The sequence below is a fragment of the Rattus norvegicus genome, chromosome 2 (assembly GCF_036323735.1).
Source record: "Rattus norvegicus strain BN/NHsdMcwi chromosome 2, GRCr8, whole genome shotgun sequence".
NCBI lineage: Eukaryota > Metazoa > Chordata > Mammalia > Rodentia > Muridae > Rattus > Rattus norvegicus.
Genome location: NC_086020.1, coordinates 38,107,805 through 38,123,597, shown reverse-complemented (window position 1 = coordinate 38,123,597; position 15,793 = coordinate 38,107,805). Strand labels below are relative to the sequence as shown.

The 15,793-nt window shown below is 41.0% G+C and overlaps 1 protein-coding gene across 4 annotated transcripts in view; it reads left to right on the top strand.

Annotated features, from left to right (window-relative positions):
- Rnf180 (ring finger protein 180) overlaps positions 1 to 15,793 on the top strand; it is a 180,829-nt gene that overhangs the window by 121,257 nt on the left and 43,779 nt on the right. For all 4 annotated transcript variants that reach the window (XM_063282550.1, XM_039103136.2, XM_039103134.2 and 1 more), the window contains exon 6: positions 6,067 to 6,292. In XM_063282550.1, coding sequence (XP_063138620.1) covers positions 6,067 to 6,292 — 226 coding nt within the window. The remainder of the gene's footprint in view (positions 1 to 6,066; positions 6,293 to 15,793) is intronic.

Sequence of the window (15,793 nt, the reverse complement as noted above, 5' to 3'; positions counted from 1 at the left end):
CTATCATCCTCATGAGATGTTATTTTAAATCCAAATATTTCTTGTCTGGTGTGCTGGGATATCTAGTATTTGCTTTGGTGGGAGAACTGAGCTCTTATGATGCCAAGTAGTCTTGGTTTCTGTTGGTTAGTTTCCTGTGCTTGCCTCTCACCATCTCCTTGTCTCTGGTGTTAGCTGGTCTTGCTGTCTCTGCCAGTTGCTTAACCCTCCTGTAAGCCTGTGTGTCAGCACTCCTGGTAACCAGCTTTCTCCCAGTGTGATCTGGGTTCAGAGCATGTGTCATAGGGTCAGCTCAAGGCACAGGTAGAAACTAGAAGGATCCTGTCCCAGAGGATCCTAGGTTCCTGTGTCCTGAGGGTTCCAGGTGGGTCCCTCCCAGCAGAAGTGGTGTTCTTACTTCTGTTCTCAGTTGTGTCAGAGCTTCTGGAGACTGGCTTTCAGCTCTGGCCACAGGCAGAGACTGGAGGGCAGGTTAGGATTTGTTTATATTTTGAATTTTCTTTGAAAGTTGTGTCAATCTCTTCCACAGAATGTTCTTTCTACACCAGAGATTCTCTCTTCTATATCTTTTATTCTCTTGGTGACACTTACATCTGTAATTCCTGACCTTTTTCCTAGGTTTTTCGTTTCCAGGTTTGCTTCCATGTGTGTTTTCTTTATCATTTCTACTCCCACTTTTAGGTCTTGGACCACCTTATTCAATTCCTTCATCTGTTTGTATTTTCTTGTATTTCTTTAAGGGATTTATTTGTTTCCTCTTTAACATCTTCTGCCTGTTACCTGCATTTTCCTGTCTTTCTTTCAGTGAGTTATTTATATACTCCTTAAAGGATTCTGTTGTCTTCATGAGACAAAATTTTAGGTCAGCTTTCTGATTTTTAGGTGTGTTGGTATTCCCGGCTTACTGTGGTGGGAGAACTGGGTTCCAATGATGCCCAGGCTTCTGATGGTCTTGTGCTTGCCTCTCACCATCTGGTTATCTCTGGTGTTTGCCGGTGTGGGTGACACTGTTCGGAATCTGCCTCTTTTGTCCCTGCTTTTCTTCAGGTCTCCTGGTAGGCTTGCAGCCCTGGCTGTAGCAGACCTCCTGTGGAGCCTTCCAACTGAAAGGTCTTCAGAGTGGCAGAAAAGCTGCTGAGCTGTTGCCCTGGCTGCAGTAGATCTCTTAGGAGGTCTTCAGACTGTTGGGTCTTCCAAGGATTAATCAAGCTGTTGTCCTTGTGTGAAGCTGATCTCCAGGCAGGCCTGCAGACTGTGGTTTCTGTTTCTCTGTGTGCAGCAGAACTCCACGGAGGTTTTCAGTCTGTTGGGTCAGCTGCCCTGCATGCCACAGGGCCCCCAGGAAGTCTGAAGACTGTGGTGTCTGTTGCCCAGTTGCCCTGTGTACAAAAAAGACTCCTGGGATGCCTTCAAACTGTGGTGTCTTCAGGGGTGCAGACAAGATGGCAATCAGTTGCTCAGTTGCCTTGTGTGCAGCAGATCTTCTGGGATGCCTCAGGATGTGGTATCTTCAGGGGAGCAGACTAGCTAGCAGTCTGTCCCAGCAGAAAATACTGGGCAGGAGGGGAATGGAAGGTTTTGGGGATGATGGGTTCCAAGTCCACTGAGTTCCCAGCAGTAGCTGTGGGACTTCAGGGAGTCTTACCAAATGCTCTGAATGCACAGGATCTTCTGAGATACCTCAAGATGTGGTATCTTCAGGGGAGCAGACTAGCTAGCAGTCTGTCCCCAGCAGAAAGGACCAAGCAGAAGGGGCTACATTAAATAATTTTCAACCTATGTCCACCACTTTAGACATAGTCACAGATACTTAAAGCTTGTCACACTCATCTATGAGGACACATATTTGACTCTCACTGACTTTTACCAAAGAATTAATAGGGAATGCTGCATTTAATCTAGAAAGGGTTTACTGGATGCCACTGTTTACCCCTGGGATTCTGCAGTGAAGGGTTGGACAGTTGTACACCCCATTTGATCTTTGACTCAAGATTGGCCTTCATTTCTTAGACATTTTAAAGTACCTTATCAATTGAACATGAGAAATAGTTGTCTTCTCTCAGTGTTATTAGTTATAGAATTTCTAAATGCTTCTATTCCCCTTTCATGTTTGAGATCATCTTTTTTCCCTGAACTTATCTTTTCCTTTATACCATGTCACATGAGACCAACACCAACCAAGTCATGTTAGTGAGTTCTTCATAAGCTTGCTTTGCTCATAGTCTGACTCCCAGTTTATCTGAGGCATAAATGAGTTGTCACTTTCCAGTACCTAATAGCAATTTACTCACTATATTAATGTGCAGCATTTTAGACTGTGTTGTAGTGATACTTCTGTTCCCTAGCCTGCTTTCTGTTCATCACTGCCATTGTGATACTGGACTGCTCCTAATTTCCAGTGGCTACCCACAACAGAATTCTTTCTTTGTTGTTCTCTACTGTGTTTTAGTGATATTTCAGTCATCATATCTAGAATGATAAAGTAGCCACTGTTGGTGACCTGGCAGAATTGATGTAGATCTCTCCTGAGAGACACAGCCAGAATATGGCAAATACATAGGCGAATGCCATCATTAAACCACTGAACTGAGAATGGGACCCCCGTTGAAGGAATCAGAGAAAGGACTGAAAGAGCTGAAGAGGCTTGAGACCCCATATGAACAACAATGCCAAGCAACCAGAGCTTCCAGGGACTAAGCCACTACCTAAAGACTATACATGGACTGACCCTGGGCTCCAACTGCATAGGTAGCAATGAATAGCCTAGTAAGAGCACCAGTGGAAGGGGAAGCCCTTGGTCCTGCCAAGGCTTGATCCCCAGTGAACAGGATTGTTGGGGGGAGGACGGTAATGGGGGGAGGGGGGGGAACACAGATATAGAATGGGAGGGGGAGGGGTTAGGGGAATGTTGGCCTGGAAACCGTGAAAGGGAATAACATTTGAAATGTAAATAAGAAATACCCAATTTAATAAAGATGGAGAAAAAAGAGAGAGAATATGTATTACCTTGTTTCTACTGAAAAGTAAAACCAGCTAACAGCTAATGTAATTCAAACTATCCATTAATCATTATTAGACACTGCCAACCTTGAATCAGAAGATAGGAAACGTTTCACATAGTTCTTGTTAACCCCTCCAAAGACTATTTGCAGGCAATAAAAGATTGTACAGCTCTTTCCCATCTAGCCTTGGACAAGCTTTCAAAAGCCTCAACACAAAACTCTAAATATTTTGCATAGTTATTATTCATTTAGTAATGTAATGGTCACTACTTATTTGGCATAAAACATGAAACTTGTAGTATTTCTGAAGCAGTCATGTCTTAAAAAACTTTAGCTAACCCATGTTAACATTTGACATAGCTGAGAACGTGGCTCAGTGTTTAATAACATATATGGTCAGCTCCCAGTGTCCACATCAGTTGACTTCTACTGCCTGTAACTCCAGCTTCAGGGCTCTGATGGTTCTGAATCCTAGACCTAGTCTACCCAGAAAATAGTGCTGAGAGATCATGGCAAAACAATCCAGAAGGTGTTCTGGATATGGCTACACCCAAGGCTGTTCTCAGTGTTTGCACAAGGAGTCCTCACAGTGTTGTAAGAACTGAAGGCAGGTGAGTAGGCTGAGGAGAAGGTCGGAAGGAAGAGGCAGAGAGCAGTTTCCACACGGTGAGTCTCCTGGCAAGGTTTACTATTGAAAGAGAGGAGGGAAAGTCAGCCTGAGCTAAAGAGGCATTTTTTCTTTACACATCTGTGTGGGTGTAAAGGTTGTGGAGTGTGCATGCCACATTCACTGAGAGGACTGAACCCACTGAGAAGAGGGAGTCAGCAGCAGCAGTGAAGGCCAGCACTGGCTCTAATGGAAATAGAATTGCACCCAGATAACCTTAAATGCTGTCGTAATAAATAGGAAAATAAACCAGCCTTTAAGGTTTGTGACTCTTTTATTATAAAGGCTTCTAAAGGCCATAGGCTCAATATATCTCAAGTAAAAATTCATATTTTAAACCATGACATGACAATGTAATTCTAAACTATACACAGTCATGAAAATGGTCAGGATCAACCACAGTACGTCAAGAGTAACAGTGCTATTAAACGATTTCAACAGTTAGATACTGAGTCCTTCTCTGATGCTGTAGATTATGATTATGGGACAGGACAGACAATATACCAGTGGACTGAAATTAAAAAAAAAAATAAAACCCAGACAGACTCCTGCTGGTAAGGTAACACCTTATTGTAGCACACACATGGAAATTCATTGTGGAATTGTCTGTAAGGTTCACCATACATAAATATTTTTCTCAGATACATAATACCTTTAAATAATACAAAGTATAAAATAATGCTAATGTAATGACCCTGGAAAAGGACAGTAGTTCTAAAATAAATACGAAATGGAAGAAAGCCTGAAATAAAAATGTGGTCCATTTCAGAATGCTTTGCAGCAAAGGACGATACTAGAACGGGAAAAAAGGCAAAGTAGAGGAGAGAAAACCATGTATAATACATTTACTCAGTGCCTACAAACAGCTAGGTTAAATTAAAAATGTCCCCATGCCTTTAAGAAAAGTGAAAATTCAATTATAAATAAATTAGCTCAAACTCAGCAGTATTTTGTAAAATGAGAATGCCCAAGGAAAATAAACATATCTAGATAAATAATAGTTTATACCATGGTGTTATTGCAGCACAAATCACCAGAGGATACTTGGTGCTACAACACAAATACCATAGATTGGGGAATCTACGAGGATAGGAATGTCTCAGGCAGAAAAGCTCACAGTCTAGGTCCTAGAAAGGTCAGTGTCAGATGAAGGCCCAGTCTGCAGTGCTTCCTTGTGCGTGCTAAATGCTATCCTTGCTGACAGAAGAACAGAAGAATGAGAGGGATGAGTGTCGCTCCTTAGCCCATTCACAGTTTATTATTAATCCAGCTCCTGAGAGTTCATCCCCTGTGCCTCACCCCTTCATGCTGTCACCCTGCATAAAGAGGGTTCAGTTGTTATTCTCTGTTCATTTGTCTCTCAAGCCTCTTTTGTTTTCTGTATATATCTATATCTCTCTGTATATTAGAGCTGTTTAATAAACCCAAAGTTCATCCAATCTCTCATATCACTGATCTCATCACCATGAGAACAAAAGAACTAAACTTTGATTGTTTTTCCCTGAACCTATTGTTGCTTGAGAAAACCTTCCCCAAAGCTCCATCAGGAATGACAGAGTCTGTGCTAAGAGAAGATGAGAAGGAGCAGATGAGGCAGGGGTGGTTACGGTTATCACCTCTTAAGTTCAAGCTAAGCCTTTGCAGTGGATCCCCTGGTCTAATCCCCACAGCCTCGCAGGTTGGGCAACTCTGAGGTTAAGCAGTAGGAAGTCTTCCTCTACACTTTATGCTGCCTCTCCCAAACTATTGCATGTGGGAAGAGCAGAGGTTCCTCCTCATAGTTCTAGTCATAAAGCTAATCCTATAATCACCCCACATTGTTTTGCCAAGTCTACCTCGTGACATTCCCTAAGTTTGATGCTTTTCTTTCTTTCTTTCCTTCTTTCTTTCTTTCTTTCTTTCTTTCTTTTCTTTTCTTTTTTTTTTTTTTTTTTTTTTTTTTTTTTTTTTTTTTTTGGTATTGAGGCCCATAAAGATGTAAGGGCTACCAGGAAGGGTTCCAGGCACAGTGTGAGAGGGAAGCGAGACTGATGGGCATCTTGAGAAGATGCCATGGTAACATCCTGTAACCAATGACAGTCATCGTTTTGGTTGGGGGTGGGGAGGTAACTTGTACTGGTCAGAATCACAGGTATACTTAGTATGCTTAGGTATGGTTTAGCCCTTTAGTTTTATGTAGAAATAGTCTAGAATAGTTGAAGGCTCTGGAATTTTCATTGATTTTCTGTTTCTTCTTACTTTATCAGATCTCACGTCTATCAATGTGGAACATAGTACAGAAATAAATACTATATACATCTCATAAATATTTTAATCTTAACAAAATATAAAGCCCCCCTCTCTCAGGGAATCCAGTCTCACGCTGGACTAAGGAAGTGTTTCCCTTATGTTTCGCAGACCTTGAGTAATGAGATGAGTACAGATGATGAGCCTGAATTCACAGAGGAAAAGGACAGCTACATCTGTGCGGTGTGCCTGGATGTGTACTTCAACCCCTACATGTGCTACCCCTGCCATCACATCTTCTGCGAGCCCTGCCTACGAACTCTGGCCAAAGACAACCCTGCAAGCACTCCCTGCCCACTGTGCCGGACAATTATTTCTAGAGTCTTTCTCCAGACAGGTAATGTTCTCTTTCATTATCATAGTCAGATAATGTTTTCCAGTTATCCCTTGGTTTTTAACTCCAAAGCACTGTATAAATCATTGCGAAGTCAATGAAAACCATCCACGGTGGAGTTGTTGCTCTAGTTTATAAAACAGTGCTTGCCAAACTAGCCCAGAACCAGAGGTGCAAGCAGCACTTCTTTGCTGGCCCCTGTCTCTGCACTCAGATCCTTCTAAGCATCCTAGCCAGCTCTACTGTCTCTACAGACACTCCATGGGGACGGGAATTCCATCTGAAGCAAAACCGCTCACTTCTTACTCCTCATGTCCGCCTTCTGCTGCTGCCCTCGTGTCTAAGGACAATAACCCAAACTCCCAAGTCTCTGAGCCAGGAATTCCTGGTGTTTGACACTGTGACATGATGTTCTTAATTATGAATGTGTCGGGCCCTGCTCAGAGCCGTCCAGGGATGCATGCAGCCACAGGCAGTAGAGCTGAGGCAGCTATTCTAATCGCTCCTAATGTGACGAAGCGCTTTCACTTTACATGAAAAATAAAAGTAAAGACTTTAAACAGAAGTTTTATTCCCTGAAACAAATCAAAGGGCCCACCACTCATCTGGACAGAGCAATGAGCTTAGAGATATCCCAACCCAGTCAGCTGAACAAAGCTTGCAGTCTCTCTAACCAGTGATGGTAAAGTACAGGCACTGATCTGCCTAGAGCAAGACTATTGCAGAATCACTGCGCATCTCACCTACTGTGTGCTCACCAATAGCACACAATACTACCCAGCAGAGAAATGTGGTCAGGTCCAGCAGTCACTCCTTCTTTCCTGGGAGCAGGACCATCAAAGTAGGAAAGAGGAAACTGTTCTTCGGAGGGCAGAAGCTTACAGGATATTCCTGCTCTCTGTCTGGTGACTAGAGCATTGATATGGGAAGAAAGGATTGCGTTGTCATAGCAGGAGAACATCTTATCCTCAGAGTTCCTGACACCCACCAAGAGCTTCTTTTGATGGGATGCCACTGTTTCTTATGTCCCCACCTCACAGGGTCGTACTAAACACTGTGGGGTGTTCAGACAGATCTTAGCCATGCCTCTAGGATCTTGTTTAATACAGATAGCATTTTATAAAATGTATCTCCGTCATGCCTTAAACCAATAATGAATAAATTCTCTTTTGGTTTGTTTTCAGAATAAAAATTTCACATTTTTCTTTATTTTCAAATAGTTATTCATCTTAGTAATATCAACAGTCTCGTTAAGGGATGTGTGCGTTTGCACTGTTCATTTACAGATGGACAAAAGAGAGTGTCCTTCTTACTACCTCAAAAAGATGTGAGATCATTTATAAAATGTTATTGAGATGCTAAGATAAGGGAGGTAGAGTTGAATGGAACACAGAATACAGGATCAGGTACAGAAGCAGATGCTGTGCGGTCCTTACTAGAACTACAAGATACAAGATGGAGGTTTAAATGTTCTGTCCCATAACTAAAATACAAGTATTGGAAGACATGATTTTCATGATCCGTTAAAAGGAAAATATGAATTTTTAAGGATAAGCAAAGGAGTTTCTGGCACTTAGTCCTAAGAAAAACTTCTGTGTGACTTCTCTGGAACACATCGAAAGTAAGCAGTGTCCTCAAATCATCCTCAGAGAACATGTAGCATCAAGACTTCTCTTTGTTGCTTACGGTATTTTACAGAAAACCTGAGGAAATACCAGTCTAAGCTGGAGAGAACCATATTGCTAACTGCTAATACGATACGTCTTCGTTTTCTTGTTAAAATAATTTCAGGGAGTGAGCTCAGACTCACCTGTGCCCATCCATACCATCCCAACACAGCACTTAATGGATTTCCTTCCACAATAGAAAGAGTGTGTGTGTGTGTGTGTGTGTGTGTGTGCGTGCGTGTGTGCATGTGTGTGCGTGTCTGTGTGTGTCTGTGTGTCTGTATGTCTGTGTGTATGTATATGATGTATGTGTATGTGCCTGTGTCTGTGTGTGTATGTATGTATGTATATGTATGTCTGTGTGTGTGTGTGTCTGTGTGTGTGTGCCTGTGTATGTGGAGACTGTGTGTACCTCTGTGTGTGTGTGTATGTGGTGTGCCTCTGTGTGTGTATGTATGTATGTGTCTTTGTGTATGTATATGTATGTGTGTGTCTGTGTGTGTGTGTATGCCTTGTGTCTGTATATGTGGAGGTTGTGCATGTCTCTGTGTGTGTATATGTGTGCCTGTGTATGTATATGTGTGTATGTATGTATATGTGTGTGTCTATGTGTGTCTGTGCATGTGGGGGCTGTGTGTGTGTGTGTGCCTGTGTGTGTATATGTGTATGTCTGTATGTATATGTGTGTGTGTGTGTGTGTGTGTGTATGCCTGTGCCTGTGTGTCTGTGTATGTGGGGGCTGTGTGTGCCTCTCTCTCTCTCTCTCTCTCTCTCTCTCTCTCTCTCTCTTTGTGTGTGTGTGTGTATGTGTGTGTGTGTGAGAGAGAGAGAGAGGGAGAGGGAGAGGGAGAGGGAGAGGGAGAGGGAGAGGGAGAGAAAAAGAGAGTTGGAGAGAAAAAGAGAGAGAGCATGCGCACATATGGGGTGTGTACATGTCTAAGCTTCTATCATTGCTACCCAAACTATGAGATCATGTGAACAATCTTTATCATGTGTTCCTTTGTTTAACCTAAAGTCCTTGTGTTTCTTGTAATGACATCATGTTCTATTTAGCTCACTTGCTTTTATGGAATATTTACACGTTTTTATTTATAATTTTATTTGTACATTAATGGCACACATGGATAAATGTTTGAACATAATAGCATGCTTCCTTGTGATCAACTTCCAGAAGCAGAGGTAGCATTTAACTCTTATTTTAACATAACCCCCATGAATTATCAGTAACAGCAGTGTGTAAGGGCTTGCTGTCTCTAAAACCTGGGTCCACTAGTTTTCTGTTTTAAATTCTTGACCATAAGGATTCTTTTATATTCCATGCCAATTTTTGCCATGTGTGGAGCAATCTTACTCCTTTATAATTTAAGCCTTATTTTTTTTTTTTTTGGTTACAGTATTATGCCAAAGTGCCAAATACCGATTTGTTTTGGTTTTTTTTTTTTTTTTTTTTTTGGTAGCGTCAGGTGTTTAACCTTTGCATTGTTAATACTTAATGATAAAGCCCTAGCGACTGCATAAGTTTATGAGCCTTCCACTTACCTAGGTTTCTTAAGTCACATTTTGTTCTCATTTTCCCACATTTCCTGGGGTGCTTGACTTACCTGAGGATAACGTACTGTTTTGCAATCCTTAGGCACACGTCCCAGCAACACTTAACAAGGCATTCTCTCTGTGCCAACTGAAGAGTACTCATGTTCTGATGTTTTTCTCTTCTCAGCCAGCCTTCACCTCTTGGCTGTCTCCCTGACAACCCTGATTCAGCAGAATTCAGTACAGATAAGCAGATATAAAGAAATTGAAGTGCATGGGCATCTCTCAACAAACAAGGAAATGGCATTTGAGCTAACCTGAGACTTCAAGCATTAGAAAGAAATGTGATATTCCACCAGGGATGTTTTGACTGTCACAACTAGATGCTATTTGCTTTTAGGCCGCAGGGCAGAGACAGAGGCATCTGCAGCTTTGGGGACAGTCCCAAATAATTCTCAATTATCCTGTCTGACCTTCCAGTGTCCTACTGGACTGTATCCAGGATATACGGCTTATCAGCAAGAATATCACCCTTTTTAATAGCCTCTTTTTTACCATGACCGTCTGTGATTTGCCGTGGTCATGTCCAAATTTACAGGAAGGTCATTTCACAGTTTCTCTGACTCTACACAAGCCAAGTCTGGTCTATTAATTCTTATGCTGATGTGGTTCTGGTTCTGCTTCTATTTGTTCCTCTGGGATCCCTGTTTCTCCAATTCATCCCCTAGATGATCTGTGCCTCTGAAACCCATACGGATTCTCTGTCAGGAAGACCATTTGACTGTGTCCATCTGTCTTCCAAGGTAGTCACTCCAACACTTTAACCTATGGAAATGAATATTCTTATTATGAAAAAAAACAAGAATATATACACAATACTTAAAGTGTAGCTTTCAGAGTTCTGTCATCTTCACATCCTTATAAATTCTACTCCGTCCACATACTAGGAGAGGCCTTTGTTTTCGACTTAAGGAATTTTCTTACCAACGTAATTGTCAAGTATTCATCTTAGCGTCATCCTTAGCAATATGTCTGGGAATTTATTGATCTGATGTTCTAGTTTGTATCTTCTCCTACACTTTAACTTTATAAGTGGCAGTTATAAAATATTCAGTCTTATCCAGAATCACTTCAAATGTCATTAATGGTTTACAAACCCATGTCAGTAAAACATTGTCTCACACGTATGGAGGTTTGCCTCTAGAAGAAGGGCCCCCAGAACACTTAAAACCCTTCCTAGAAGTGAGCGAAGTAGTGTCACAGGTCACCCACTTGACATCTGCTGTGTCACCTAGGCTATCTCATCTCTCCTAAAGCTCCCAAGGAGCCATAGCAACCGATGCACACGACACTGCGTTTCTTCAATCTTTCCTCAACTCTAACACTTGATGTTTTAACCACTGACATGAGTTGCTTTGACCACTTTATAAAACAGTGTCACACAGTGTTGTGGGTCAGACCTGCACACATAATTTAGGAGCCCGAGACAGAAGGATCACTGAGTTTCTGTACAGGCCAGCCTACATAGTAAGCTCCAGAGCCTCCTGGGACGTCCCAATCATCTAAACTAACTAAATAACTTAAACGGGTAGAACTAAGTGAGAAGGGAGAATTAAGTTGTATTTCTTTTTATATACAAGACAGAAAATTCTGGATTTTGCCAAAGCCAAGGTTGTCTATACCAATCTCCTTTGAGGGACCACTGATGTAACAAAGGTCTCAACACTGTGAACGCTCGGCGTTTTGTCTGCAGTGCTCTAAGAGCTCAGTTACTGTTGAACTGGGCTCAGTCACATAGGAATCCTTTTGGCTTTTTCATCATGGGCAAAATCGGTCATCCCCGAATAAAGCTGAAAATAATTTTCCGAAGCTCCAAAGCTACCGAAAGACTCAGTAATCCAAAATAAATATAATTGTCTGAGGCAGAATGTTTGGTTAGATGTAACGTTAAAGAGTCTTCTCCATTATGTAAGTGTACCACATTTCCTTTATCCATTTTTCTATTGAGGAGTATCTAGGCTGTTTCCTATTTCTGGCTATCATGAAGAGAACAGCACTAAATATGGTTGAGCAAGTGCCTGTGTGATAACATGAAACATTCTTTGCCTGTATGCTCAAGCCGAGCCCTGGGGCACGTTAATTCTCATCTTCCAGAGGAAATTGCCACACTGATTTCCATGCTGGCACCCCCTGCAGCAGTGGGGGAGGGCCCTGTTCTCCATTCCTCTTCAGAATGGGCTGTCACTTGTTTTACTGACTTAGCCACTCTGGCAGGTATAATAAAGAATCTCAAAGTAGTTTTGATTTACAATTCCCTGATGACTAAGGATATTGAGCAGGTCTTCGAGTGTTTCTCAAGCATTTGGGATTTTTCTGTTTAGACCTTTTCAGCTTGGTTGGTTACTTTTTCTTGATATCTGATTTCTTGAGTTCTTTATATATTTTGTGTATTAGCTCCCTATCAGATGTATAGCTGATAAAAATAAAGTAAAATACTTCTCACTATAGTCTATCATGGTGTTCAGATGACAGTGTTCTTTGGCACGCAGAAGGCCCCATTTATTAATTAGCGCCTGTGCTAGCAATGTTTTGTTCGGAAAGTCTTTTTCTGTGCCATTCAAGGCTATTTCTTGCTTCCTCTTCTGTCAGGCACAGTGTACCTTGCTTTATGCTGAAGTCTTTGATCCAACTAGAGTTGAGTTTTGTGCAGGATGTTAAATATGGCTCTATTTGGATTCTTCTGCATACAGCTATCCAGTTTGACCTGCACCATTTGTTGAAGACACTGTCAAAAGAGTAACATAAACACCAAGCCAGCTACAAACTCTTATCTAAAATGGGGTGCTACCTGCAAGATATTCGAGAGTAAATGACCAACATGTAATGCACTCCATAGTGTGTGTGTGTGTATGTGTGTGTGTGTGTGTGTGTGTGTGTGTGTGTGTTGTATGTCTTTTTTTGTTGTTGTTATAGTTAGGAGGGCTTTTTGTTTGTTCGTTTTGTTTGTTTATTTATTAGTTTGTATGGTTTGAGAGGGTTGGTATTTTGTTTCCTTGGTTTGGAGCAAGTTTTATTGTATTTGGTTTTTGTTTTTTGAGTTTTTTATTGGTTTTTTGGTTTTTTTTTTGTTTTTTGTTTTTGAGAAAGAACTGAAAGTTGGGTGAGTAAGGAGGGGGAGAGAATCTGGAAGGACTTAGAGGAAAAGAATATAATCAAAATAAATTTAAACTTTAAAATCGTTTTACGAGGAAAATATTATTAACTTTTTCCTTTAACTTCCTAACTAAAGGGTTAAAATATTATCATACCAACTCTTTCTTTATTCTGGAAGAGTGTTACACTTACTGTATTATGAAAACCAAATATTGTGGTGACAAATGCTAAAGGGAAAAATGTAATCAAAATTAACAAAAGTTCAACAAAAGTTTATCTTGTTTATGATAAGAACTAAATATCAAAAATGATAAACATAAGTTGCTCTCAGTGAAGACCAGGATATAATCTTCTGTAGCTCCATTTTGGCAAAATAATAAATAAATGGAGTACAGACTTATTTTTGTCCCGGTTTTGTGTCTTCTCAGGCTGAATATTTAGCTGCAGAATGACACTTCCCAAAGCAGATTTAATCCTGAGTGAATGGTTCACAAGGAAAATAAGTAAATCAGACTGAAATTTACTTGATAAGCATGCATAGGTTAGGATTTGTCAGAACTGAATGGGAGTCCTGGCTGGCTTTTTTCCCAGCATGCAAATCCCTTTGGACTCCCAGTTAGTGGCAGATTTTTTTCTTTCTTTTCTTTTCCTCTATTGGATATTTTCTTTAATTACATTTCAAATGTTATCCCTTTGGAAACCTCCCTTTCCATCCCCCATCCCCTGCTTTCATGAGGGTGCTCACCAACCCACTCACTCCCTCTCACCTCACTGCCCTGGCATTCCTCTACACTGGAGCATCCAGCCTGGACCGGACCAAGGCCTCTCCTTCCACTGATGCCCAACAAGGCTCATCCTCTGTTACAGATGTGACTGGAGCCATGTTTATATACTCTTTGGTTGGTGGTTTAGTCCCTGGGAGCTCTGGGGTGTCTGGTTAGTTGATATTGTTGTTGTTGTGGGATTGCAAACCCCTTCAGCTACCTCAGTCCTTTCCCTAACTCCTCCATTGGGGACCCCATTCTCAGTTCAATGGAGGCTGTGAGCATCCACCTCTGTATTTGTCATGCTCTGGCAGAGCCTCTCAGGAGACAGTTCTATCAGGTTCCTGTCAGCATGCACAGGCCTGAAGAACTGACCCCATGATTATACTGTTCTGTCTTACCTTGTACATTCCTGATTGAAACTGGTATTTTCCCATTGAATTCAGACCTTTACGACAGGCCCAGTTTTCTCTACCTTGCTGACACTAAACATTTTGAAGTGTCCTGAATTTGTGCACAACACATTTCAGTAGGAGTGTTAGAATCCATTTTCAAATGTAACTTTCTTATCCTTCTTGAAGAGGTACAAATAATTATTGCCCTGAAGTCCTGAAAATAGCTTGGTAACAGCTTGTGAATTTTCATTGCTTTCCAAAAGTGTGTATCAGTGTCAAACATGGTTACCCTTCTCTTCCTTGTTTGAAGGGGAAATCTCAGCTTTGCTTGACATAGCATTTTAATCCAACCTTCCACTGTTAAAAACAATACAAAGAAAACTGGATTAAATGCCCTACAAATAGTAAAAACAAGGCAATGGTTCTCAGCCTTCCCAATGCTGTGTGTGACCCTTTAATATAGTTCCTCATGTCATGGTGAACCCCAACCATATAATCATTTGTGTTACAACTTCATAGCTGTAACTTTGCTACTGTTATGACTCATAATGTAAAAGTCTGGATTTTCCCATGGTCTTAGGTGATCACTGTGAAAGAGTCATGACCCAAAGGGGTCATGACCCACAGGATGAGACCCGATGGTTATGGTATTAGTAAATCAATGGAAATTGAGTAACGATGAGTTAGCAGCAGCTGCAGAGAATTATTTCCTTAGAAATCTCCCTTTCACACCCACAAGCACTCACCAGGATTCTGAATCTGTCACTTGTTTATGCCTTGAAAATATATAGTAATGTATAGTCTAAACATTAATCTCCTAGAACCAGATAATGTCTATGCATAAGCACGCCAGCCTCTGTGGGTATTACAGAGAAAGAAGGTATCCTATTCATACAATTCCACCCCCCCGAGAAGTAGGCTGAATATTATTGTCATAACCTTTGCATGCTTCTCTTTCTGTTAGACATTCTTTTGTACTGTGTTCCTGGGGAAAAAAATGAAAACTTATGTATCAAACAATATAGGACTGAGATGTGAATCCTGGGGGGAAAAGGTTTTGTAATAATAAGAAAAATAAAATGGATTAATAGAAATGGATTAACAGGAGCTTTAATAATCTGAATGAGATACCTTAATACATATCTTGCAGCATTTTAAATAAGAGTCTGATACTAGTGGACCTATCTAATTGAGTCTGCCTTGCATTTATAGTCTTGCCCTCTTTGATTTCTTTCTTTTTTTCTCCCATCTTTATTAACTTGGGTATTTCTTATTTACATTTCGATTGTTATCATTAAGGGACTTGTTAGAGAGAACAGACTTACAGCCCACATGCACGCAGTGCTGACCCACACTATCTGATGGACATGCCTTTTTGGCAAGTGTCTTAGTGATTTTGACACCCAGCCAGGCATTTTGAAAACATGGATCTAACACAATGTCCTTTAGACAGAATTAGGTTTAATTAATCTCTATCCCTAAACACATCATCAAAGTATTGGGCACATAGCAGATCACAGAGTAAATTTCTGCCAGAGATTAGGTGGGAAGAAGCTATAAAAAGCAGCTTGCTGGCTGACAGAGAGCCCACAGTTAAAAGCAGCCAGCCCAGCTCTAACTTGTCCCTGCAATATTGCAGCAATGGTTTCCCGGTCTTCTCTTGTCTCCATGTGTCTCTGTTCAAGTGTAGCAAATAAAATCATCCAAAATGATCAGTCTCGAAAGATCATGCTGTAGACACTCAGGTGCATGAACAGCTTCAATCTAATTTATCTTACAAATTATATTAATTGCCATAATCATCCTGTTCATTTGTTTACCCTGAATGTTAGCTAAGTATTTCACAGCATTGACATTTTTAAAGCTCACTGTCTATTAAGTTCCTCAAAGCCCAGAAGCGGAGTAGTAGTGGAGGGTCCATTTAAATCCAACGTAACGCAAACACTAGGCCAATGTAGATGACAAAAATTTATTGTAATCGAGCTGCCTCTGACC